General features: G+C 46.4%; 1 protein-coding gene across 1 annotated transcript in view; it reads left to right on the top strand.

Moving 5' to 3' along the window:
- Nucleotides 1-26337, top strand: part of SLC39A6 (solute carrier family 39 member 6) — a 188601-nt gene that overhangs the window by 87805 nt on the left and 74459 nt on the right. The window contains 2 exon segments of the mRNA XM_029589979.1: nt 20037-20079; nt 20081-20115. Of these exon segments, the coding sequence (XP_029445839.1) occupies nt 20037-20079; nt 20081-20115 (78 nt within the window).

Genomic DNA, 26337 nt, shown 5'->3' with positions numbered 1-26337 from the left:
CTTGCCTGCAAGCCCTTCCCCCACCAACCACCATGGGATTTCACCTAGAACATGGAAATCTCACAAGAGAGGAATTATTGAAAGGGATTCAAGCCCTTCCCATTACAGAAAGAAACAAAGAACTAGGTGTGGCAGCAATAGAGTTGAGTGCCATGTGCAGTGACTATGCCCCCAGGTCTTCAAAGAAATCAGCGTGTAAGACCTTGGGCCTGTGTTACAAGCAAAGAAAATATCATTATGAAAAAAAGGATTTAATTAGACTCCTGCGTTACAAGCAAAGAAAATATCACTATGAAAAAATTGATTTAATTATACACTTCAATGACCTCTTGCAGAACAGATTAGGCAAAGTAACTGTGCAGACAGTACAAATTTGGAAAAAATGGTTTCTATTAGTATTTTAATTCAGTTACAAAAAATCTGCATACTTTGAGAATATTTTCCCCCACAAAGTGTATGCAGAGCTTATGTTAAAAACTGTACTGAGATTTGAATAATATTCTGTGTAAATTACATGTGAAAGTTTCCCTTTTGCAAAGTTTATTTGGCTCGCATTTAAAAATGACTCCATTTCTCTGAGATTTAAGTTTATAAGCAATTGCTTGAATTGCCAGCGCTCAGATTCTTATTGCAATTTTCTCTACAGGAGAAAAATAGTATCTGTCTGCAAAGAATCAGCAAATCCTGGGCCAGCCATTGTCTGTGGTCAATTGTTAAACAATGCTATCTTTAAGTTTCTATTGACTGAAGGATTAACTCCTTGGGTGTAGTTCTTTTCTTTTGAGAAACACTGCTCCTCCCCCCCTTTTTCTGTAACTCTTGCTAGCCACTCATGGGGGAGGGAGGGAGAACTTTTGAAAAGAAAGAAAAAAACCTGGACTTAGTCCTGCAATTTCTCTCTCTACTTTCTATATGTTTTTAATCTTTTAATACTTTCAAACTTTAGCATGCAGCAGACAGAGCTGAGCAAACAGCGTGTTTAATTTCCTATTCTAATAATTATAAGAAGAAATTCTATTCTGATACTCCACATTGAATTTAAGCTCAGAGTATTATTGATTGCAACCTGGAACAATAGTTGCAATCTATAAAGTAATGATGGGGTCTCCACTAGGAGGCGCTATGTTATTCTACAAGTTATATTATATTATTGTTTTAATAATTCTGTTGTATAATAGTTTTTATTTTTCAGGCCTACAGACCTTCTGTATTAAGGACACTTCAGTTTTATTTTCTTTCACAAAATTTTTACAGAATTCTGAACCTTAAAATTTTTACTGACAGAGGTTGCTACATCTAAAGCAATCCCTCCCAAGCCTTTTCTTGCAAATCCAAATTGATTTTATTAAATTGAATGATAGAATTGATTCTCCAAGGTTAAAAAAAAGTAAGAATTTCACTTTAATCTTTACCTTAATAAATTTTTGCTGTATGCCATTTTTTAATATTTTCCAGATTTACAGCCTTCCTGCCATGAAGAGATGTGAAGATGGACACTTTGCAGTTTATTTTAACATTTTCAAACATTTTTCTAACGCCTTTTGACTTGACTTTTGATCCTTGATCTAATTTTGTTTTTGATAACTTTTTGATAAGATTTTTAGCTCATATTATGTGTTATCTGTTGTCTGTCTTGATGCAAGAAATATTTGCAGGATGGATGAATGTGTCAGTTTTGTGTAAATTAATATTTGCAAGATGAATGAATATATGTCAGTCTTGTGTAACATATGTTTAATGTAATGTCTAATATACTTGTCATTTGATTCTGCTTACTGCAAATGACTTTTCCTTTAAATGATTAATTTACATTTATTGCTATTTTACTGAATGAAAATTGATCACTGCATAAAAAATTCTTGATAATGGGCCTACCCTATGTTCTGAAAACTAAAAATGGCTCTGCTTACTGCAGCCATTCCTTTGCATGAATTTTGTTAATTGAATATTAAATACTTATTTGGCATCCCCTACAACACCACAGGGCAAGCCATTGTGGAGAGAGCAAATCATACCCTTAAGAGCTCTGGACCAAACAAAAAGAAAAAAGGGGGATTGCCCCTGGATTTTCCCCTAAACAGGATTGGCTGAACAAAGTATTGTTTTAAATCACTTAAAATAAATTTAAGACCACAGCCATGAGTAATCATTATGGGACTAGGGTTAGTCACCCACAGCCATCAGTTTTGTATAGAATATTTAATGTCTGGTACGGTCCCGTTCCCTTAAAATGGGGAACGAGGATATGTTTCTCTGCTTGCTTCCACAGGTATCAAGCCGTGGAAAGATGGAAAGGTGTCCAGGTCTACAGGACCCGATCCCCAACTTCTCCCTGAGCCTCCACAGCCCTCAGAAGGACAGAGACCGGACTCCTTGCAAAAAGCAGCACCACATGACCTGGGGACAGATCAAGGCCCTATCCAACCAATCTGCACAACTCTTAGAACAGCAAGGCCTTGAGAAAACTCCAGAGAACTTATTAGCCGCTTTTTCTTGCCTGAATGCCAACTCATTAACAATTGTGTTCTGCACCCTCATCCTTTGCCTTATTTCTCCAGCTATGGCGATTTCAGAACAAGGACTCTGGCTGTGGTCTTATTTGAATTTGATATGTTTAGATGATTTAATGTGAACAATACTTTGTTCAGCCAGTCCTGTTTAGGGGGAAGTCCAGGGGCATTCCCTTCTTTTTGTTTTTGTTTTGTCAAGAGCTCTTAAGGATATGGTTGGCTCTCTCCACAATGGCTTGCCCTGTGGTGTTGTAGGGGATGCCAAATAAGTATTTAATGTTCAATTATTGACAAAATTCATGCAAAGGAATGGCTGCAGTAAGCAGAGCCATTTTTCAGAACAGAGGGTAGTCCCATTATCAAGAAAGTTTTTATGCAGTGATCAATTTTCATTCAGTAAAATAGCATACATGTAAATTTAATCGTTTAAAGGAAAAGTCATTTGCAGTAAGCTGAATCACAAATGGCAAGTATATTAGACATTACATTAAACATATGTTACACAAGACTGACACATTCATTCATCCTGCAAATATTAATTTACACAAAACTGACACATATTCATCCATCCTGCAAATGTTCATTCATAGTCTTCTTGACATCAAGACAGACAACAGATAACACATAATATGAGCTAAAAATCTTATCAAAAAGGTATCAAAAACAAAATTAGATCAAGGATCAAAAATCAAAAGTCAAAAGGTGTTAGAAAAATGTTTGAAAAATGTTTAAATAAGCTGCAAAGTGTTCATCTTCACATCTCCTCATGGCAGTGTCAATCTGGAAAATATTAAAAACTGGCATACAGCAAAAAATTTACTAAGGTAAGGATTAAAGTGAAGTTCTTACTTTCTTAACCTTGGATAAATCAATTCTATTATTCAATTTAATAAAATCAATTTGGATTTGCAAGAAAAGGCTTGGGAGGGATTGCTTTAGATGTAGCAACCTCTGTCAGTAAAAATTTTAAGGTTCAGAATTCTGTATAAAATTTGTGAAAGAAAATAAAACTGAAGTTTCCTTAAGACATGAGGACCACAGATCTGAAAAATAAAACTAGTATACAACAGAATTATTAAAACAATAATATAATATAACTTGTAGAATAGCATAGCTCAGGGAGTGTGTACGGATCATTTCATTGGCTGCTGAATTCTATACCTCCTGTCTTTGTCCTGCCCCTGACTAGGGGCAACTATACCTCACATGGAGGAGCTTAGTCTCTTAGATTGGAGGCATGCATTACTGAGGTATCTAAAGGTCACTAATGATTTCTGTAGATCGCCTCACTTCTTTGTAGACAGGATCACCTCTTTGTAGTGTGGAGTGGTCCAAAGAAGGGCCTAAGGCTACAATTGTGCAGTAGCTGAAGGAAGCGATCGAATTGACTTATATTTCTAAAGGGCTCCTGCTCTCAGGGGGTTTAGTAGTTCACTTGACGTTCTCAGGCAACTGCCTGGGCTAAGTCACAACAGGCGTGTCTGCATGAAATTTGCTGGGCAGCTACTGGGAAGTTGTTGCACACTTTTTCTAGGCATTATCGCTTGGCTGTGGGGGATACAGCTTCCATGTGCTTTAGTTAGTGTTCTATGAGCAGAACTCTCCAGGTCCCACCTGAGTTAAGGGGAGCTTAAGTACATCTCAGGAGTCTGGACTGATCTGAGTATGTACAGGGAAAGGAAAATTGGTTCTTACCTGTTAATTTTAATTCCTGTAGTACCATAGATCAGTCCAGAGACTCCTCCATTTACTGGAGGAGAGAGTCCGCTGCTCATACTGTTGCTTTGTATATAGTGCGAGCTGGAGATTTTTCAATGCTGATTGCTTATGTTAAATTTGGGAAACGAGTTTTCCATTGTCTTTTGGGCAACTTCACCTGTTTCCGGCTCGTTGGAGGGGAGCAGGTTTGCTTAGAAGTTTGCTTAGAAATTTAAGATTGTTGTCATCTTGGCTTGGGTACAGGTCAATACTGAGGGACTGCAGGTGGCACACTAGGTTATGTACAGTGTCAGCAAAACTTTCTTTGTCTCCATCTGCTGGCAGGTAGGCAAAACCCAGGAGTCTGGACTGATATGTGGTACTACAGGAACGAAAATTAGCAGGTAAGAACCAGTTTTCCTTTCTCCTCTCCCTTAGATACAGATTCATGCTGACCTAACCAGTGAGACTGGGCTTTATGGCTCTGATGGTGGCACTGGCACTGTGGGTTGTAGGTGTGATTTTTGAAAATTGATCACCAATCCTAATTCCTGCAAGCATTGTATCACCCGATGGAGGTGATCGGGTAAGATGTTTGGAGCTGGGGCGATTGAGCCAATCGTCCAGATATGGGAAGATGGTTATACCTTTTTGTCTGAGATAAGCCACCATCACAACCATGCATTTGGTGAAAACCCTGGGTGCAGCCGATAGTCCAAAGGGAAGAACCTTGTACTGGTAGTGTTGGATGCTTGTAGCGAAAGCATAGGTAACGCCACGAGGATGGATGGATTGGAAGGTGTGTGTAGGCATCCTTCAGATCGATGGAACGCATCCAATCGGTTTGAATCAGAGGAAGGATTGATTTCAATGATACCATTTTGAATTTCTCTTTGAGAAATTTGTTCAATCCCCTTAGGTCTAGTATGGGACGACGGCCACCCGATTTCTTGGGTATGAGGAAATATGGGGAATAGAATCCTACTGATTGTTTTCCCTGAAAAATTCTAATTGCTTGTTGTTTGCGGAGCAAAGCAATTTCCTCCCCCAATTGTGGTTGGAAGTCGTGAGTCTTGAAAGTGGAAAGATGAGGTAATGTGGGTTTTGTGACAAACTGGAGTTGGTAACCGTGTCGTACTATCTCCAAAACCCACTGATCGGATGTTATCCTTTCCCAGGCTGTCAGGCAAGAATGAATCCTGCCGGGTGGTGTTTGATATTGTGATGGTGGCTGGGTAATTAAAAAGATGGAGTCGATTTTACTGTAGTAGCCGGCTGTTGAGCCTGCTGTATCTGGGTACGTATTTTACCCCTTTGTTGGTTAGAGGTATTTTATTGTGGAGCATGACGCTGGTAAGAAGGGTATGTGTATACGAAAGGACTGGTAAGACCTGTAAGGTCTCCTGGCATATGATTGCCGACGAGTAGATCCCATATAACGACGTGTGGTCGAATAATGAGGTTGTGATGTTAATGATTGTACTGCTAGAGCTTCCTCCTTCAGTTTACCTACTGTGTCCTGAAATCGTTTCCCCGAACAGGTCATCCATCTCAAACAGGACCTGAAAACATGGCTATTCCAAAATGCACATAAACTGTCTGATTACTAACCTTATAATAAAATAAACTGTCCAATTTCTCAAATACATAATATCTAAATAAACTCTAATAGAATGATGCCCTCATAAATCATAGTTATGAAATCAATTATATGATGAGACTTTACCATCTCTTACACTTAATACCTGTTAACCATTCCTCAATTAGGATTCTAAATGTGTTTTCTGTCCCTCTTTCTGGTCTCTCATATTTGTCAATGTTTAAACTGTAAACTGTTGTGATCTGGTGATTCTTACTTGGAACAATGGTATATAAAACCTCGAAATAAATAAATTCAGGTACTATGATGTGAAGGAGTGGCCTTACTACCTCTCCTTATCCTATGTGGGACCAGGCTAGACACCTGGTCCACCCTAAATCTCAGAGGGAGAGATCTCAATGGGCAGGATCCTGCTCGGCAGAAAGAGCTCTGTGGGCAGGTTAAGGGGCAGAGCCCAGCTGTGATCAGGGGGCCCCATGTCCCCAGGAGTAGGAGCTCCTGACCCTCTCTCAGAAGCTGCATTTTATGATTACTGCAAAGGTAAGCACTTATTGTTGATATTATTTGTGGTTTATTTATTTTATTTTATTTAAACACTTTATATACCGACGTTCATAGCAATATCACTTTCCTGGCGTGTAGCCAGCTGGACTCAGAACAAATGGGATAGTATCCGCGTGCTAGCAGTAGCTATTCAGTAATTTCCGTTTCCAAAGCAGTTTGGAGTGCCTTCACGCTAGTTGAGCGTGCTTTCCAAGACTACTTTAATTTTTCTCTTTTCTTATCATTCTAGATTCTACTTTGTTTTTTCTATCTATTCGACTTAGAGCCCCGCGCTCCTGCGGTAGATACCCAAGGGTTCCTCCCACAGCGAGCTCCCGGGGTGATTGCCGTGCTCCCCCAGCGGTGAAAGTCCTCTGTCCTGCCGAAGCGCGGCAGTGACACAGCCCGGCAGTGACACAGCCCCCGGACGACGTTCGGGTGTAGCATACGAGGCCCTAGGTCCCGGCGTGGACGAGGTAGCGGGTGCATATCCTCAATTGCGGTGGTGAGGTGATCCCTTCCCCCGCAGCCGGAGACCGCTTGTGTTCCAGCCGGGAAGCACCGAAGCTGGTAAGGAGTACATCTCTTCCTGCGGGTCTCCGAAGCGCAGAGGATCGGTGGCGCGGCACGCCGGGAAGGACGCCATTGTGGGGCCTTGCTCAGGTACTCCGCACCCGTAATAGGCACAGCTTTCCTCCTCCTTGGCTTGGTTTCGGTGTATTGTTGAGCGCATATTGCTGGCCGCCTATTGCTGAAAGCTTATTGAATGCACATTGAGCGTATCTTGCTGACCGCTTATTGATGAAAGCCTATTAAATGCACATTGAGCATATATGTTGACGCCCGCTTCTTGCTGGAAGCCTATTGCATGCAAATTGAGCATATATTGCTGACCGCTTCTTGTTGTAAGCCTATTGACTACAAATTGAATATATATGGCTGCCCGCCTATTGCTGTGAGCCTATTGAAGGCACATTGAGCGTGTATTGCTGACCGCCTATTGCTGAAAGCCTATTGCATGCACATTGAGAGCATATTGCTGGCCGCTTATTGCTGAAAGCTTATTGAATGCACATTGAGAGCATATTGCTGACCACTCATTGCTGAAAGCTTATTGAATGCACATTGAGAGCTTATTGCTGACCGCTTCTTACTGAAAGCTTATTGCATGCACATTGAGCGCATATTGCTGACCGCTTATTACTGAATACCTATTGAATGCAAATTGAGCGTATATGACTAACCGCTTCTTGCTGAATGCCTATTGAAGGCCATTGCGTATATATTGCTACCTGCATATTGCTGTATGCTTATTGCATACCATTGTGCTGGTGTCTTGGCCGCCTATTGCGGTACACACGTTGAGCGCCTGTTGTATTAAGCGCCTATTGCTGCCGCATATTACTATTGAGCGCCTGTTGTATTAAGCGCCTATTGCTGCCGCATATTCTTATTGAGCGCCTGATGTATTGAGCACCTATTGCTGCTGCATATTATTATTGAGCGCCTGTTGTATTAAGCGCCTATTGCTGCCGCATATTATTATTGAGCGCCTGTTGTATTACGCGCCTATTGCTGCTGCATATTCTTATTGAGCGCCTGTTGTATTAAGCGCCTATTGCTGCCGCATATTATTATTTAGCGCCTTTTGTTCAATGGATCAGAACACTGCAGAGTCTTCAGCGACGGCGCCGCCTGCTTCAGGCATTGCAGCCCTTGGCCTCTGCTCTGCATGCCACCTTAGGGCCACGCGCAGGGATGAGCCAGATTCTCTGTGTGCCCAATGTGAGGGGGCCGTGCGACCCTCGGGTCAGGACCAGTCTCAACCACGATTTGTGGACAGTTCCCCAGGGGCTACCCCGGAGTTAGGGGCAGTCTCGACCAATCAGGCATCCCGGGGGAGCTTGTACCCCGGCGATTGGAGGCTGCTTCCATTTCCTGGGTGGATCTCTTTAAGGGAATTCATGCTTTTGTACAAATGCAAACGGCTAACCATCCAGGCCCTGCGGTTCCCGCTGTTCCTGTAGTTCCTGCGGTGGCTGTGCCTGCGGCGGCTGCTGCAGTAGCAGCTCCTGCAGATCCGGTTCCTGGACCATCACGACCTGATCGCGAGCGGGACTTCCCACCGATGGATAGTCCGGATCAGTCAGACCAGGAGGTCTCACAGGACGAGTCCGAACTCCCGGACGAGGGGGACCTCCCTCCAGGGACTGAGCCATATCAAACCATGAGGCGGTTCTTCCCTAAGGAGGATCTCTCCTACCTGGTGTCTCAGTGTCTGGCAGAATTGGATATTACAGGTCCCAGCGCTTCGGTACCCTCTGCGCAGAACCCCCTGCTGGAAGGTCTTCGTCCTACGGCCCGCCATTTTCCATTCTTACAGGCGGCGCAACAACTGATCGATTTAGAATGGGCGGCACCAGCGGCTGCCTTCAAAGGGGGTCGGGCTCTGAAGAGCATGTACCCATTGGCACCGGCTATCCAGGACCTGCTGGCGTGCCCTCAGGTGGACGCCTTGATTAGCGCTGTGGTCAAGCGCACTACCATTCCGGTTGAAGGGGGAACGGCCCTCAGGGAGCCGCATGACCGGCGACTGGACGCCATTCTGCGTCAGGCCTTTGAGGTGGCAGCTTTATCTTTATGGATCGCCACCTGCTGCACGGTGGTGACGCGTGCCTGTTTGTCACAGGTTAGAAACAACGCTCCAGCGGCGGACATGGAATCCGCTCTTTCGTTCCTTACAGATGCGGCATCTGACCTGGTCCGGACAACAGCTAAAGGGATTTCCTCCTCCGTAGCCGCCAGGAGGCAGCTCTGGATCCGAAGATGGTCGGCTGATGTGCCTTCTAAAACACGCCTCACCAGATTGCCCTTCAAGGGCTCTTTTCTCTTTGGCAGCGACCTTGATAAACTGGCCAGTGCATGGGGCGCCTCTCCAGTGCCCAGATTGCCGGAAGATCGGTTCCGAAGGGGCCAGCGCACCTTTCCAAGGCTCTCCAGGGGCAGGAGTTCCCAGCGTTTCGTTCCTTACAGGGGTCGCTACCAAGCACCACGTCCTCTGGCCAGGAGTCCTTTCGGGCCAAGCAGCTCAAGAGGGGAGCGGGCCCGGGCTCGGGTCCCGGCCGCGCCTCCCAATGAGAATCCGCCGATTTATCTGGGGGACGGAGCCATAGGGGGCAGGTTGACCCTCTTCTACCCCAGATGGGTCGAGATTGCATTGGACCAGTGGGTTCTCGCCATTATCTGGGAGGGATATTATCTGGACTTTCATCCAGATAATATCTGGATGAAAGTGCAGTTTGTGGAATCTTCGTGTCCCATATACAAGAAGGCAGCATTGGAAGCTACCCTGGCGAGGCTCCTGTCCTTGAAAGCCATCATCCCAGTACCTGCCTGGGAAGTGAATTCTGGACATTATTTCATTTATTTCATGGCACCCAAGAAAGGGGGTACCTTTCGGCCTGTCCTGGACCTCAAGTCAGTCAATCAATACTTACGGGTCCCGAGGTTTCGCATGGAAACTCTACGCTCCGTCAAGGCCGCAGTACAGCCAGGAGAATTCCTCACGCATTAGACCTGTCAGAGGCATACCTGCATATCCCGATCCATCCGGATCATCAGAGCTACCTACGCTTCAAGGTTCTAGGCCGCCACTTCCAGTTTCGGGCTCTGCCCTTCGGGTTGGCCACGTCGCCACGGACATTCACCAAGGTGGTAGTAGTAGTAGAGGCGGCACTCAGGCGGGAAGGAATTCTGGTCCATCCCTACCTAGACGACTGGCTGATCAGGGCGAAGTCACGAGAGGAGAGCCTTCGGACCACCGACAGAGTGATAGCCCTTCTGGAAAGCTTGGGCTGGTTATCAACCTCAGCAAGAGCTGCCTACAGCCTTCCCAGTCACTGGAATACCTGGGAGTACAGTTCGACACCCGGGCAGACACAGTCAGTCTCACAACCAAGAGAAAGTTGAAACTTCAGCAGCATATCCAGTATTTGATGGGAGCCAGTCGACCCACAGCCTGGGATTATCTGCAGGTTCTTGGTCTCATGGCATCCACCCTGGAAGTGGTACCTTGGGCGAGGGGCCCATATGAGACCTCTACAACACGCCCTGCTCTCTCGCTGGAGTCCCCTTCTACGGACCTACTCCACGCACCTACCTCTACCAGCCAGAGTGCGGACCCAGTTACGGTGGTGGTTGCAGTCCAACCACATGAGCAGGGGGTCGAAGATGTCCTCACCCACGTGGACGCTGCTCACCACAGATGCCAGCCTGAGCGGCTGGGGCGCACACTGCGAAGATCTCACCGCACAAGGGCGGTGGAACAGAGAAGAGTCAGCGTGAAACATCAACCGTCTAGAGGCCCGGGCTGTCCGATTGGCATGCCTTCGATTTGCTCACAGACTGAACAACAGAGCAGTCAGAGTGATGTCCGACAACGCCACCACGGTGGCATACATCAACCGTCAGGGCGGAACCAGAAGCCGACAGGTATCTCTGGAGATCGCCCCTCTGAGACTTGGGCAGAGGTGAATCTTCAGGACATCTCCACCGTCCACATTGCCGGGAATGACAATACCACAGCAGACTTCCTCAGCAGGGAAAGCCTAAATCCGTGAGAGTGGCAGCTCTCACCCACGGCCTTCCAGATGATTGTGGATCATTGGGGATTCCGGACATGGATTTACTGGCGGACAAGTCCAACGCTCAAGTACCCAGATACTTCCGCCGCAAGCGCAACCCGTGCTCACACGGAATCGATGCCCTGGTTCAGCCATGGCCTCCAGGGACCCTACTGTACGCCTTTCCTCCGTGGCCTCTGCTAGGCGCTGTCATCCGCAAGATTCAGAGACACCGGGGCCCTAGTCCCTAGTGGCGCCAGACTGGCCAAGAAGACCCTGGTATGCGGACATGAGAAGACTACTGGCAGGGGAGCCCCTTCCCCTGCCTCCTCTCCGGGACCTTCTACATCAAGGTCCCCATTCTCACGAGGATCCGGCTCAATTCTCTCTTACGGTATGGCCCTTGAGAGGGCTAGATTGAAGAAGAGGGGGTTACTCGAGCCCGTGATTGATACCCTCCTCCGAGCTCGCAAGTTTTCCACATCCCTCACATACATCCGGATCTGGAGAGTATTTGAAGCATGGTGCGCGACACTCACGGCACCAATCCACATGCAACCACAATCCCTATTGTGTTGGAATTTCCTGCAGGATGGACTTCAGAAGGGTCTCTCCCTCAGCTCCATCAAGGTTCAGGTGGCTGCGCTGTCTTGCTATGGTCCCAGGAGGGATGGCAAGACCATCGCCAAAGCACCCGGATGTTTTCTCGCTTCCTGCAGGGAGTCAAGCATATTCGTCCGCCACTGAAGTGGGCTGTGCCGTTGTGGAACCTCAACCTTGTTTTGGATTTCCTCGCGGGTTCCACCTTCAGACCCCTTCGGGGCCTGTCTCTTCGTTCTTTGACCTTGAAAATGGTGTTCTTGCTGGCTGTATGTTCAGCCTGCCACATCTCAGAGCTACAAGCATTGTCCTGCCGTGATCCCTTTCTCAGAATCACTCCAGAGGCTATCCATCTTCATACGGTTCCCTCCTTTCTACCCAAGTGGTTTCACAGTTTCATCTTAATCAAACCATATCCTTGCCTACCACGGCGGGGTCTGAAGAAATCTGAAGAAGGGCGTTTATTACGCCATCTCGACATTGGCAGATTGCTGCCCAGATATTTGGAACTTACACAAGACCTACGAAAGACGGACCATCTGTTCATCCTGTACAGCGGGAAGAAGCTAGGTGAAGCGGCCCTCGCGGACCACCATCGCCCGCTGGATTAAAGAAGTTGTCAGAAGCAGCGTACGTAGAGGCCGGGAAGTCCTCCGCCTCTACAAGTCAAGGCTCATTCTACCAGAGCACAAGCTGCATCTTGGGCAGAATCCAGGATGCTATCGCCTGCGGAAATCTGTAAAGCGGCGACGTGGTCCTCCCTCCATACCTTCTCCAGGTTCTATCGGCTGGATGTCCAGGCCAGGGAGGACTCGACATTTGCGAGGGCGGTACTACATGGGCCTCGGGCAGCCTCCCGCCCAGGCTGGGAGTAAAGCTTTTGTACATCCCATTGTTCTGAGTCCATCTGGCTACACGCCAGGAAATGTTGGGATTACTACCTGATAATCCCCTTTCCTTAGTGTAGACAGATGGACTCAGCATTCCGCCCAGCTGCCTGCGTACATGGGTATCACCGATTCAAGGTAAGCCATGTCATCGCTTTCCATAAGAGCGTACACTCTACCAGGTGTCCACGCCTTCCGGTTGGGAATGCTGGCGGTCTCCAGCTACTATCAATCGGTCAGGGAAATCCTGTTTCACTTTTTCACTGAGCGTCAGTACACACATCTATAACAGCTTTTGCAAGGAAGATTACTGAATAGCTACGCTTCCTGTGGGGATATATACACCCCCGTGCTGACGTCAGATCCGTCTCCAACTGCTAGCACGCGGATACTATCCCATTTGTTCTGAGTCCATCTGTCTACACTAAGGAAAAGGGGATATCAGGTAGTAATCCCAACAATCGGTTTACAGGCAACAGGGGTAAATCAAATGAACGAAGAAGCATAAAGTTACAATAAACAGGACATACGCGAACTTGGGCTGTAGGGAAGATAGTAAAGAGTTACAGAAACATAGAACGAGATTTTTTTTCAAACAAATGGTGGCCTAGAGGAGCAGCCAAGAGTAACAGTTAATATAAAATAAAATATAATAGAATATATTATGTTATAAAAAATATAAAACAAATATTGTACTCCAGAGACAGGGATTTGTAAACCGGGGTTGTGGATAGTGGGCATCAGGGTGGAGGAGATTGTAGGGGGGTACTAAGGTTGAAATAGATTGGTGATGCGGAATGGCAGGGTGCGGGTATTTCAGGTATAGGCTTGTTCAAATAGCCAGGTCTTTAGTTTTTTTTTGAAAGTGACCATACAGTGCTCCTGTCTGAGATCAGGAGGCATGGAATTCCATATGATTTGACCGGCTAAAGATATAGCATGTTTTTTTTTGTCGAACTGAGTTGTGGTAGATTGGAAGTGGGAGAGTAGCTAAGGATCCTTTGTAAGCAGTTCTGGTTGGTCTGCTGGAAGTACGGAATTGAAGGGTATCATTGAGCCATTGTACATTATTATTGTGCAGGGTTTTATGGATAATGGTGAGGGTCCTTGTGCAGAATTCTAGATGTGATAGGGAGCCAATGGAGAGCTTTAAGTATTGGGGTGATGTGGTCAGCTCTGCGCGAGTTTGGTTAGGACTCTTGCCGCATTTTGCAGCATTTGAAGGGGTTTTGATTGATGCTGGAAGGCCTAAGAGTAGAGAATTGCAGTAGTCTAAACTTTGTAAATAAGGTAAGCTTGGAGGACTGTACGGAAGTCAGTGGTGTAGAAGAGGTCTTAGTTTCTTTAGAATCTGTAGTTTTGTAGAAACCGTCCTTGGTCATATTGTTGGATATGTTTCTGGAGATTGAGATGGTTATCAAGGGTGAAGCCTAGGTCCCTGACGTGTTGGGCGAAGGGACAGGGATGCGCAGAAGGAGGGGGAATAAGGCGAGCTGGAGAAATATAAAGGAGCTCTGTTTTTGCTGATTTAATGCCAGTTTGAGGTTGGTGAGGAGTGTATTAATTGCAGAGAGGCAGTTATTCCAGGTTGTCAGAGCATTGGGTACTGAGTCAGTGATGGGGATGACGATCTGTACGTCATCTGCGTAGATGAAGTGTGTAAGTCCAAGGTCTGCCAGAAGTTGGCATAAAGGCAAAAGATATATGTTGAAGAGGGTCGGGGATAGGGAGGAACCTGTGGTACGCCGTGTTAGATTAATGGGGTCTGACTCATGGGTACCAATTTTGACTTTATATTGCCGGTTGTTTAGGAAAGATACAAGCCAATTTAATGCTGTTCCTGAGATTCCTATGTCAGTAAGTCGATCAATAAGAATATTGTGGCTGACAGTATCGAACGCTGAGGATATGTCTAGTAGGGCTAGGATAAACGATTGGCCTTTATCCATACCTTTGAGAATGGTGTCAGTTAGGGATAATAAAAGTGTTTCAGTGTTGAAAAATTTTCTGAAGCCAAATTGGGAGGGAAATAGATTGTGGTTCTCAAGGTGGTCTATGAGTTGGGAATTGACAACTCTCTCCATGAGTTTGGCCAGAAATGGGAGGTTAGAAATTGGTCTGAAATTAGCTGGAACCAAAGGGTCTAGGTTGGGTTTTTTTAATATGGGTTTGAGTATGGCTTGTTTCAAAGGAGGTGGGACCTGGCCTGTTGAGAGAGAGCAATTTATAATTTCAGAAAGGGGTTTGGCGATCGTCTCTGGTATGGTTAAAAGGGTTTTTATGGGGATAAAGTCCTCAGGGTGGGTGGAGGGTTTCATCTTTAGTAGAGTTGAAATCTCCAAAACAGAGGTAGAGTCTAAGGAGAGGCTGGAGTTTTTGTATTTGGTGAATGGGGGGGGGCAGGGAGGGGGGGAACTTTGCAATGATGTTAGTGATTTTGGAATGGAAAAAGGTTGCTAATTCATTGCATTTGTCGTTTGAGTCATTGTCAGCTACAGGGGGGGGAGATGGTTTTGTGAGGAGCGATACATAAGAAAAGAGGGCCTTGCGTTGTATTGATAATGGTGTATTTTTTCGCGTAGTAATCTTTTTTGTTTGTTGTATACAGGATCTATATGTGTGGAGAGTGTTCTTGTAGTCTGCGAGGGAGGCAGTGGAGGGGCTCTTGCGCCAATTCCTTTCTTTGGTTCTTAGCTGTTGTTTAAGGGACTTTAGTTCTGCCGTGAACCAGGGTTTTTTTGTGTTAAGTGGCTTGATTTCTTTAGAAATGATGGGGCTGACTTTGTCAGCGATGTCCTTTGTAATTCTATTCCATGATCGGTGGGCATTGTCTATATTTGTAAGGTCCAGCTTTTCAAGTTTGGTGTGAGGGCAAGGACTAGATCTTCTTGAGAGCATGGTTTCCTATAGTGGATGAGGTTGCTTTGATTGTTGTTGGGCTGAGGGGCTTTAATGAAGATGAGCTTGGCAGAAATGAGCGAGTGGTCAGACCAAGGGACTGGGGTGCAGGAGGGGGATTCGGTGGTGTTTATGTGGGAATTAGTGAATAATAAATCTAATGTATGACCAGCCTTATGTGTGGGGTTGGTTATTTGTTGGGTGAATCCCAATGCTGTGATAGCTGATAGGAAGGCTTCACAGGGAGGAGAGGGGGGAATGCGGTCAACATGGAGATTAAAATCTCCTAAGATGATGGCAGGGACATCCATGTCTATACTATTTGCGATGAACTCAATTAGGGGGAAGCGTTTCTGTTAAGGAGATCAGGTGGAGTGTAAACGAGGCAGACTTGAAGCTGTGGGGATTTGAAGAACCCAATTTCGAAAGTATGCGGAAGGTTGACTGTCTGAGGGACAAGTTTCAGTTCTTTTTTGGCAGCCAGGAGGAGGCCCCCCCTCTCTTTTTGTGTCTTGGAAGGGAGTGGATGTCATAGAGGTTTGTGGGTAATTGATTCAGAGAACTGTGTCGGTTTGTTTAAGCCAAGTTTCTGTGATGGCACAGAGGTCTGGCTGAGATCAAGTAGCATATCGTTTAGGATTGGGGTTTTTTTAGCGAGGGATTGGGAATTGAAGAGAAGGAGTGAGAGTGTGGTTAGGCAGAGGAATTGTGCCAGGGGGGAGATCATGACCGGGACCAATGATTTCAAGTGGGAGGGGGGGAGGTGGGGAAACATTTTTTGGAAGTAATGTTGGAGTCTCAATATGGGAATGGGTAGGATTCCATGGGTGTAGAGGAGTCTTATACCGAGTGAAAGTGGAAGAGAGGGTAAGGGACTTAAGGTGGAGCTTTGAATAGTTTAGCTGGGTGAAAGAGGAGTAAGACTGTCTATAGGACAGCAGTGAAAAAAGAGAGGGCAGGGGTTTAGAGGAGTGAGGAGTGGCTGCACTAAGGGGCGCACCAAGGGGCTTGCTCCTTGGTCACGCTCCTTAGGTGATCGGGAGCTTGGGACTCCCATGACAGCATGGCTATTTCAGCCCTGCTATCGACGGGGAAAAAGCAAGTTTGCTTACTGTAAACGGTGTTTCCATAGCTAGCAGGAAGAATTAGCCATGCTGACCCACCCTCTTCCCTGGCAGTCACCAAGTCTTTGACTACAATACAGCTTAATCACAGACTGAGGAGATTCCGTTACTTTCCTGCACGGGAACACACACGCAGCCGCGGAGAGCAAAGCTCTGATCTGTGCTTTAACAACTCCGCCTCCCGGACCTGATTGACAGATCCCATGACAGCATGGCTAATTCATCCTGCTAGCTATGGAAACACCGTTTACGGTAAGCAAACTTGCTTTTTCAAACATAAGTAAATATTTTTTGAGCTGAACACCACAGAAGATTCCTTTCTGTGATTTAATGTGACTGCTTCTGCCAGAGGATTCCTCCACTTGTGAATACAAGCTGAACAGTGAGTTTGACTGGGGTGAACAAGCGACTATGATACGGAACCCCACTACTGCATCTAGGGTGCCGGAGGTGTATACCTCCTCCCTGCTGGTGAACCGTGGCACCCAGGACTGAAGTCTGATGTGTTTGGAGCAAGTGAGAGATCCAGGAGACAAACTGTGGCCCTGGGACTTTGCTGTAATCCTTCAGTTAGGTGGCCCAAAACCAGGAGGGGGTTACCTAGAGTTTTCCTGTCAGGCAGAGCAACCAGCCTGAGAATGAGCAAGTAGGACTTCTGACCACAGACTGACAGGAAAATGGACAATTATTGATCTCAAACATTCCACATATTCGGACCACTCACTAATACCATCCAAAAAATTCAAAGCCCATTTTCGCTTTAGTTATTTCCCTCTTTGTAATATAATACGGTCATTAAGGATTCCCACGTGTGTTACATCATCCTGCTTGTTGACAGAATTAAATTGAGTTGCTTGCCTGCAATGAGTGTTCTCCATAGACAGCAAGATGATGAATTGCACATTTCCTCCTTTTCTCCTTTTGGAGTTGATTAGTTTAGATAAGAATGAGGGAGCTTGTATGGAGATGTTGGGGAAATGGTCATTCTGGAGACCGTTTTCAAGGGTGATGATTCGGATGAACTGAATCAAATCACTGTGAATCTGGAAGATGATGTAAGGTAGATCAACAAACTAAAGAGTAGCAAATCACCCTGGACCAGATGGTATACCCCCAGGGTTCTGAAAGAACTCAAAAATGAATTTTCATCTCAGTAAACATTTGTAACCTATCATTAAATCAACCATTGTACCTGTAGACTGAAGGTTGGCCAATATAACCCTGATTTTTAAAAGGGCTCCAGAGGCAATCTGGGAAAACTATAGACAAGTGAGCCTGACTTCAGTGCCAAGAAAAATAATGAAAACTAGTCTAAAGAACAAAATCATACAAACATATAGAAAGACATGGTTTAAAAGAACACAGCCAGCATGGATTTACCTGCTACATTTTTTTTGAAGGGGTTAATAAACGTGGATAAAGGTGAACCGGGGTAGATGTGTATTTGCATTTTCGAAGGCATTTGATAAAGTCCCTCATGAGAGGCTTCTAAGAAAACTAAAAAGTCATGAGATAGGAGGTGATGTCCTTCGTGGATTGCAAACCGATAACAGACAGGAAGGAAACAGTAGGATTAAATGGTCAGGTTTCTCAGTGGAAAAAGTAAAACAGTGGAGTACCTCAGGGCTTTGTACTTGGACACTGTTACTTTGCATATATTATAAATAATCATGGAAAGGTTTTACAACGATGACACAAAATAATCACAGTAGTTAAATCCAATGTGGATTGTGATAACTTGCAGGAGAGCTTTGCGAGACTAGCAGATTGGGCTTCCAAATGGCAGATGAAATGTAATGTGGACAAATGCAAGTGCTGCATATAGGTAAAAATACCCCATGCTGTAACATGTTAGGTTCCATATTAGGAGCTCTACCACTCAGGAAAACCTCTTCTAGGTACATAGTGGACTAATAATTGAAATTGTCAGTTCAGTGTGCTGTGACAGTCAAACAAAGCAAACAGAATGTTAGGAATTATTAAGAAGGAATTGGTGAATAAAGCAGAGAATATCATAATGCCTCTGTATGCTCCATGGTGAGACCCTTACCTTGAGTACTGTTGTGCAATTCTAGTCATTGCATCTCAAAGATATAGTTGCACTGGAGAAAGTCAGAGAAGGTGACCAAAATGATAAAAGGGGTAGAATGGCTCCCTTTTGAGGAAAGGCTAAAGAAGTTCGGGCTGTTCGGCTTAGAGATGACTGAGGGGAGAATAGATGGAGGTCTACAAAATCATGAGAGGACTAGAATGGGTAGATGTGAATCGATTATTTACTGTTTCAGATAATAGAAGGACTAGGGGGGCATTCCCAGAAGTTATTAAGTACCTCATTTTTACAACAAATTGGAGAGAATTCTTTTTCAATCAACCTATTATAAGCTCTGGAATCTGGTTGTCAGAGGATGTGGGTAAGGCAGTTAGCTTATCTGGGTTTAAAAAAAGGTTTGGGTAAGTTCCCAAACCAAGTTGACTTAGGGAATAGCCACTACCATTAGTGGCATGGGATCTATTTAATGTTTGGGTACTTGTGCCAGGTACTTGTGACCTGGGTTGGCCACTGTTGGAAACAGGTTGCTGAGCTTGATGGGTCCTCGGTCTGACCCAGTATGGCAACTTATATTCTTATGACAGCTGTGCAGGAACATCTGCACATGTTTGGAAAGGCCTCAGAACTTTGTCCATGTCGACCTTCTTGAATGACCTTATCTTCTTGTGACTCATCCTGCTGCCTATAAAGAACACCCTTTACAGGTAAGCAAGTTAGTTTTTCCTCCATATGAATTGAGCTTAAACAAATGTCCTTAACCTACATCTTTGTACAGAGATAACATGAAACTCCATTCCCTGGTGTTTAATTTCCTGTTTTTCCAAGTCACTTCAATAGAAATACAATGGTTGTCAACCCTTTAAATTACTACTGGCAGAAGTGTGTCTCCCAGTAATTTATTTCAGGCCTAAATGAGGTTTTAACAAAGTAAATGCTAAACGCAACTAGCCAAATATCAGTGACAGCTGCAGCCATAGGTGGCTTCCAGCATTGCTTTGCTATTTCCTTGTTCCTCTATAATCCCTCCGCCAATACCTGTTCATTATAATTTCCATACTATAGTTCTGCTGTAAACAGATATTATGTCTCCACTAATATCGGTATAGAAAAATCTACAAATAAAACAAATAAACTGTGTGTCCAGAGAGAAGTGGCAACTTGCACATGCTGCTGAAGGCTGCAGCCAGCTGGACTTGGTGGACAGCTCACTGAGTCATCTTCAGCAGTCACTGTACAATATAATTTCAGCTAAAAATACATTTTATAAGTTGTTACTTGGAAGTACTTGGCTCCATGTCATTCCAGTAAAAGCTGAAAGAATTTCAAACCCTCTAGTGTTTTTTTTTTTCGTTTTTTTTAACAAGGGACATTTTTAATCTAGAGTATCTATAAGATCTTTCTGTGCAGTAAACAGTATCCCTGTCTACTTTATCTGCTGCTTTTTACAAATCCTGTGAACTATGGCTATAACTTGATTTTATTTAATTTTGTTTTTTTTTTATAGGTGCTGCCTTTACTGAAGGTTTATCAAGTGGCTTGAGTACTTCTTGCTGTTTTTTTTCATGAGCTACCTCATGAGTTAGGTATGTAATACTTTTGAAAACTGCTTGGAACATTGTGAATATGTTCTAAAAGTAATTTAATTTAAAGTGTGCTGGGTATTAATTTCAAAGTTCAGAGCAAAAAGTAAACGTGGCCCGTGTGACATTAAGACTTGATGAATATGAATTTCAGAGGCCAGTGGTCACCCAGTAAAGACAGTCTAGCCTGTGGTAATGCAGATAAGGAGTGAGTGTCTCCTAGGCATGATTCTTCATGCCATATTATAAAATATACTTCACATCTTATTACTTTATTGACCAGTATATAGATGGTTGCAGGCATAAGATGATCCTATAAATCAGGGGAAAGTCTGATTTCCTGGCGTGTAGCCAGATGGACTCAGAACGAATGGGTATAGTATGCTCGTGCTGCAGTTGGAGACTGATCTGACGTCAGCACGGGTGTATATATACCCCCACAGGAAGTGTAGCAACTTAGTAATTTCCGTCTCCAAAGCAGTTTGGAGAGCCTGCACGCTCGCTGAGCGTGTTTTCCAAATCTACTTTCTATTTTCTACTTCTTTCGCTAAAACTTCTACAGCACCATCGAGCCCCGCACTCCTGCGGTGATACCCTAAGGTCCCTCCCCCAGTAGAGTTCCCGGGGTGATTTCCGTGATCCCCGGAGGTTTAAGTCCTCGGTCCGGTGGCCGAATCGCGGCAGGGATGTAGCCCCCGGGCGAGGTTCGGGTGAGGCATACGAGGCGCCTCGGTCCCGGCGTGGACGAGGCAGCGGGTGCATATCCTCAAACGCGGCGGTGAAGGTACTTGCCCTCTCCCCCCGCAGCCGGAGACCGCCCGGGTTCCAGCCGGGAAGCGCCGAGGATCAGGTAAGGCATACATCTTTTTACTTCTGGTCTCCGAGGAATCGAGGATTGGCGGCGTGGCACGCCGTGGAGGGCGCCATTTTGTGGCCTTGTTCAGGTATTGAGCGCCCGTAATAGGCGCAGGTCTATGACTAAGCGCATATTGTATTCCTCATTGTGCGTATATTGCTAACCGCTTATTGCTGAGAGCAATTTATTTATTTATTTAAAACTTTTATATACCGACGTTCAAATGGATATCACATCGGTTTACATATTAACAGGGGTAACAATTAACAGTAGTAGGAGGAAATAATAATTACATCTAACAGGGGAATTCAAAGGAACGGGATAGCGAGGAAGATAAAAGCAGAGTTTAGTGAGGATTAAAATTAAAGTTAATAGAGAAGGCAACTATATTACATTACAGCCACATTATAATGCGGTACAGTAGTGTAGTGTATTGTGTAACATTATCTGAAGGTATATTACATTATTTACATTGCAATTACAGACTTTATTACAGAGCTAAGTTGTCCAGGGATGCTACGGTTAGGTAAATGTCTGTTTGAACAGCCAGGTTTTCAACTTTTTTTTGAAGGTTGCTGTGCACTGCTCTAGACGTAAGTCGGGAGGCATCGAGTTCCATAGAGATGGTCCTGCTATGGAAAAGGCTCTTCTCGGGTGGAGGCGAGCTGTGAAGTTTTGGAAGGGGTTGACAGAGTTCCTAAATAGGGATCTGGTTGGTCTCTTGGGGGAGTGATATTGGAGTGAATCATTTAGCCAAATCATCTCTTTATTGTGTAGAGTTTTATGGATAATTGTTAGGCATTTATGTTGGATTCTGGCAGGGATTGGAAGCCATGAAGTTCTTTGAGTATTGGAGTTATGTGGTCCGATCTGCGTGAGTTTGTGAGGATTCTAGCTGCTGCATTTTGTAGCATCTGCAGCGGTTTGATTGTGGTTGAAGGTAGACCCAAGAGTAGGCGTTACAATAATCTAACTTTGTGAATATGGTGGCTTGGAGGACTGTTCGGAAGTCACTAAAGTGAAGGAGGGGTCTTAGTTTCTTCAGTATGTGAAGTTTAAAGAAGCAGTCCCTTGTTATTTAGATGTGTTTTTGGAGATTGAGGTGGTTGTCGGGGTAACCCCTAGATCCCTGACATGAAGTGAGAGGGGTTGGAGGGACAGGGAGAGTGGGGATATGTGGCGGGAAGGTGAGATAAAAAGTAGTTCTGTTTTTGAGTGTTTAGGCAAGCCTGAGGTTAGTGAGAGGCTGTTGATTGACTTGAGGCATGTATCCCAGGTTTTGAGGGCGTTAGTCACAGAGTCGGTGACAGGAATGAGGACCTGGACGTCATCTGCATAGACATAGTGTGTGAGTCCTAGGTCTGCAAGGAGTTGGCATAAGGAAGAAGGTAAATATTGAAGAGGGTTGGGGAAAGGGAGGAGCCTTGAGGGACCCCATGGGATAGCTTAACAGGGTTTGATTCGTGGTTGCGAATTTAACTTTAAAGTGGCGATCGCCAGAAAGGAAGTGAACCACTCAGTGCTGGGCCTGAGATACTGATGTCAGAGAGCCGGTCGATAGTATATTGTGGCTAACTGTATCAAAGGCCGCAGAGATGTCTAGCATGGCCAGAATACATGTTTGGCCTTTATCAAGACTTTTATACCATTGAATACCATTGAGCTTGTATTGCTGAGAGCATATGAATACCATTGAGGTGTATTGCTGAGAGCATATTGAATACCATTGAGCGTGTATTGCTAATTGCTTATTGCTGAGAGCATATTGAATACCATTGAGCGTGTATTGCTAACCGCCTATTGCTGAGAGCTTATTGAATCCCATTGAGCGTGTATTGCTGAGTGCATATTGAATACCATTGAAGCATGTTGCTAACGATTATTGCTAAGAGCATGTTGCATACAATTGAGCGTGTTTTCATGACCGCATTGCTGAGAGCATCTTGCATATCATTGAGCGTATGTTGTTCGCCGCATATGGCTGAGCGCTTGTTGTCTTAAGCGTATATAGTTGCCGCATATTATTTTGAGCGCCTGTTGTACTAAGCGCATATTGCTGCCGCATATTATTATTGAGTGCCTGTTGTACTAAGCGCATATTGCTGCCGCATATTATTATTAAGCGCCTGTTGTACTAAGCGCATATTGCTGCCCATATTATTATTGCGCGCCTGTTCATTAAGCGCATACTTTTCAATGGAACAGAATGTCTCAGCGTCTCAGCGGGGGCGCCGCCTGCCTCCGGCATTAAAGCCCTCGGCCTCTGCTCCGCATGCCAGCTTAGAGCCACGCACAGTGAAGAGCCAGACTCCCTATGTGCCCAATGTGAGGAGGCCGGGGGACCCTCGGGCCAGGACCAGTCTCAGCCACGATTTGCTGACAGTTCCCCAGGGGCTACCCCGGATTTAGCGGGCAGTCTCGACCAATCTGGAATCCCGGGGGATCTTGTACCCCGGCGATTAGAGGCTGCTTCAATTTCCTGGGTGGATCTCTTTAAGGGGATTCATGCCTTTGTACAGATGCAAACGGCTTCCCGTCCAGGCCCTGCGGTTCCTGCTGTTCCTGTTGTGCGGTTCCTGTGGTGGCTGTGACTGCGGCGGCCGCTGCGGTGGCTCCTGCGGATCCTGTTACTGGACCCTCACGCCCTTATCGTGAGCGGGACCTCCCGCCGCTGGACGGCCCAGATCAGTCAGACCAGGAGGTTTCACCGGACGAGTCCGAACTCCCGGACGAGGGGGAACTTCCCCGGGGATTGAGCCATATAGAACCATGAGGCGGTTCTTCCCTAAGGAGGATCTCTCCGACCTGGTGTCTCAGTGTCTGGCGGAGTTGGATATTACAGGTCCCAGCGCTACGGTACCCTCTGCGCAGAACCCCCTGCTGGAAGGTCTTCGTCCTACAGCCCGCCATTTTCCATTCCTGCAAGCAGCACAGCAACTGATAGATTTAGAATGGGCTGCACCAGCGGCCTCATTCAAAGGGGGTCGGGCCCTGACGGGCATGTACCCCTAGCACCAGCTATCCAGGAGCTGCTGGCATGCCCTCAGGTGGACGCCTTGATTAGCGCGGTGGTCAAGCGCACTACCATTCCAGTTGAGGGGGGGCGGCCCTTAAGGAGCCTCATGACCGGCGACTGGATGCCATTCTGAAACAGACTTTTGAGGTGGCAGCTCTATCTTTGCGGATCGCAACCTGCTGCACAGTGGTGACGCGTTCCTGTATGTCACAGGTTAGGAACAATGCTCCAGCAACAGACTTGGAGTCAGCTCTCTCTTTCCTCACGGATGCTGCATCAGACCTCGTCCGAACAACAGCCAAGGGGATCTCATCCTCCGTAGCTGCCAGGAGGCAGCTCTGGATCCGGAAATGGTCAGCTGATGCGCCTTCAAAGACACGCCTCACCAGATTGCCCTTTAAGGGCTCTTTCCTATTTGGCAGCGACCTTGATAAACTAGCCAGTACATGGGGCGTCTCTCCAGTGCCTAGGCTGCCGGAAGATCGGTTCAGAAGGAACCAGCGCGCCTTTCCAAGGCCCTCCAGGGGCAGGAGTTCACAGCGCTTCATTCCTTACAGGAGTCGCTACCAGGCGCCACGTCCTCAGGCCAGGAATCAGACCTTTCGGACCAAGCAGCGCAAGGGGGAGCAAGCCCGGGCTCAGGTCCCGGCCGCGCCTCACAATGAGAATCCGCCGATTCATCTGGGGGACGGAGCCATAGGGGGCAGATTAACCCTCTTCTACCCCAGATGGGTCGAGATCACGTCGGACCAGTGGGTCCTCGCCATTATCCGAGAGGGATATTATCTGGACTTCCATCATCTCCCTCCGGACAAGTTTGTAGAATCTTCATGTCCCATGCACAAGAAGGCAGCATTGGAAGCTACCCTGGCGAGGCTCCTGTCCTTGAAAGCCATCATCCCAGTACCTGCATGGGAAGTGAATTCTGGACACTATTCCATTTATTTCATGGTACCCAAGAAAGGGGGTACCTTTTGGCCTGTACTGGACCTCAAGTCAGTCAATCGATACTTAAGGGTCCCGAGGTTTCGCATGGAAACTCTGCGCTCCGTCAAGACCGCAGTACAGCCAGGAGAATTCCTCACGGCCTTAGACTTGTCGGAAGCCTACCTGCATATCCCGATCCATCCGGATATCAGCGCTACCTACGCTTCAAGGTTCTAGGACGCCACTTCCAATTCCGGGCTCTGCCCTTCGGGTTGGCCACGTCACCGCGGACCTTCACCAAGGTGGTCGTAGTGGTAACAGCGGCACTCAGGCGGGAAGGAATGCTGGTCCATCCCTACCTAGACGCTTGGCTGATCAGGGCGAAATCACGAGAGGAGAGCCATCAGACAACCGACAGAGTGATCACCCTTATGGAAAGCTTGGGCTGGGTAATCAACCTAGCAAGAGTTGCCTACAGCCTTCCCAGTCGCTGGAATACCTGGAGTACAGTTCGACACCCAGGCAGACACAGTCAGTCTCACTACCAAGAGAAGGTTAAAACGTCAGACGCGTATCCGGTACTTGATGGGAGCTAGTCGGCCCATAGCTTGGGATTATCTGCAGGTTCTCGGCCTCATGGCATCCACCCTGGAAGTGGTACCTTGGGCAAGGGCCCATATGAGACCTCTGCAACGCTTCCTGCTCTCTCGCTGGAGCCCCCATTTCCGGAACTATTCCACGCACCTACCTCTGCCTGCCAGAATACGGACCCAGTTACGGTGGTGGTTGCAGTCCAACCACACGAGCAGGGGGTTGAAGATGTCCTCCCCCACGTGGACTCTGCTCACCACAGATGCCAGCCTGAGCGGCTGGGGAGCACACTGCGAAGGACTCACCGCACAAGGGCGGGTGGAACAGAGAAGAGTCAGCGTGGAACATCAAGCGTCTAGAGGCTCGGGCAGTCCGAATGGCATGCCTTCGATTTGCTCACAGACTGAACAACAGAGCAGTCAGAGTGATGTCCGACAACGCCACCACAGTGGCATACATCAACCGTCAGGGCGGAACCAGAAGTCGACAAGTATCTCTGGAGATCGCCCCACTGATGGCTTGGGCAGAGGCGAATCTTCAGGACATCTCTGCCGTCCACATTGCCGGGAAGGACAACACCACGGCAGACTTCCTCAGCAGAAAGAGCCTAAATCCGGGAGAGTGGCAGCTGTCACCCACAGCCTTCCAGATGATTGTAGATCACTGGGGGATTCCGGACATGGATTTACTGGCGGACAAGTCCAATGCTCAAGTACCCAGATACTTCAGCCGCAAGCGCGAACCGTTCTCACACGGAATGATGCCCTGGTTCAGCCATGGCCTCCAGGGACTCTGCTATACGCCTTTCCTCCGTGGCCTCTGCTGGGCGCCATCA

This window comes from Rhinatrema bivittatum, chromosome 2 (genome assembly GCF_901001135.1).
Source record: "Rhinatrema bivittatum chromosome 2, aRhiBiv1.1, whole genome shotgun sequence".
Classification (NCBI taxonomy): Eukaryota; Metazoa; Chordata; class Amphibia; order Gymnophiona; family Rhinatrematidae; genus Rhinatrema; species Rhinatrema bivittatum.
The sequence above is the reverse complement of the archived record's forward strand: the minus strand, read 5'-3'. Positions and strand labels throughout refer to the sequence as shown.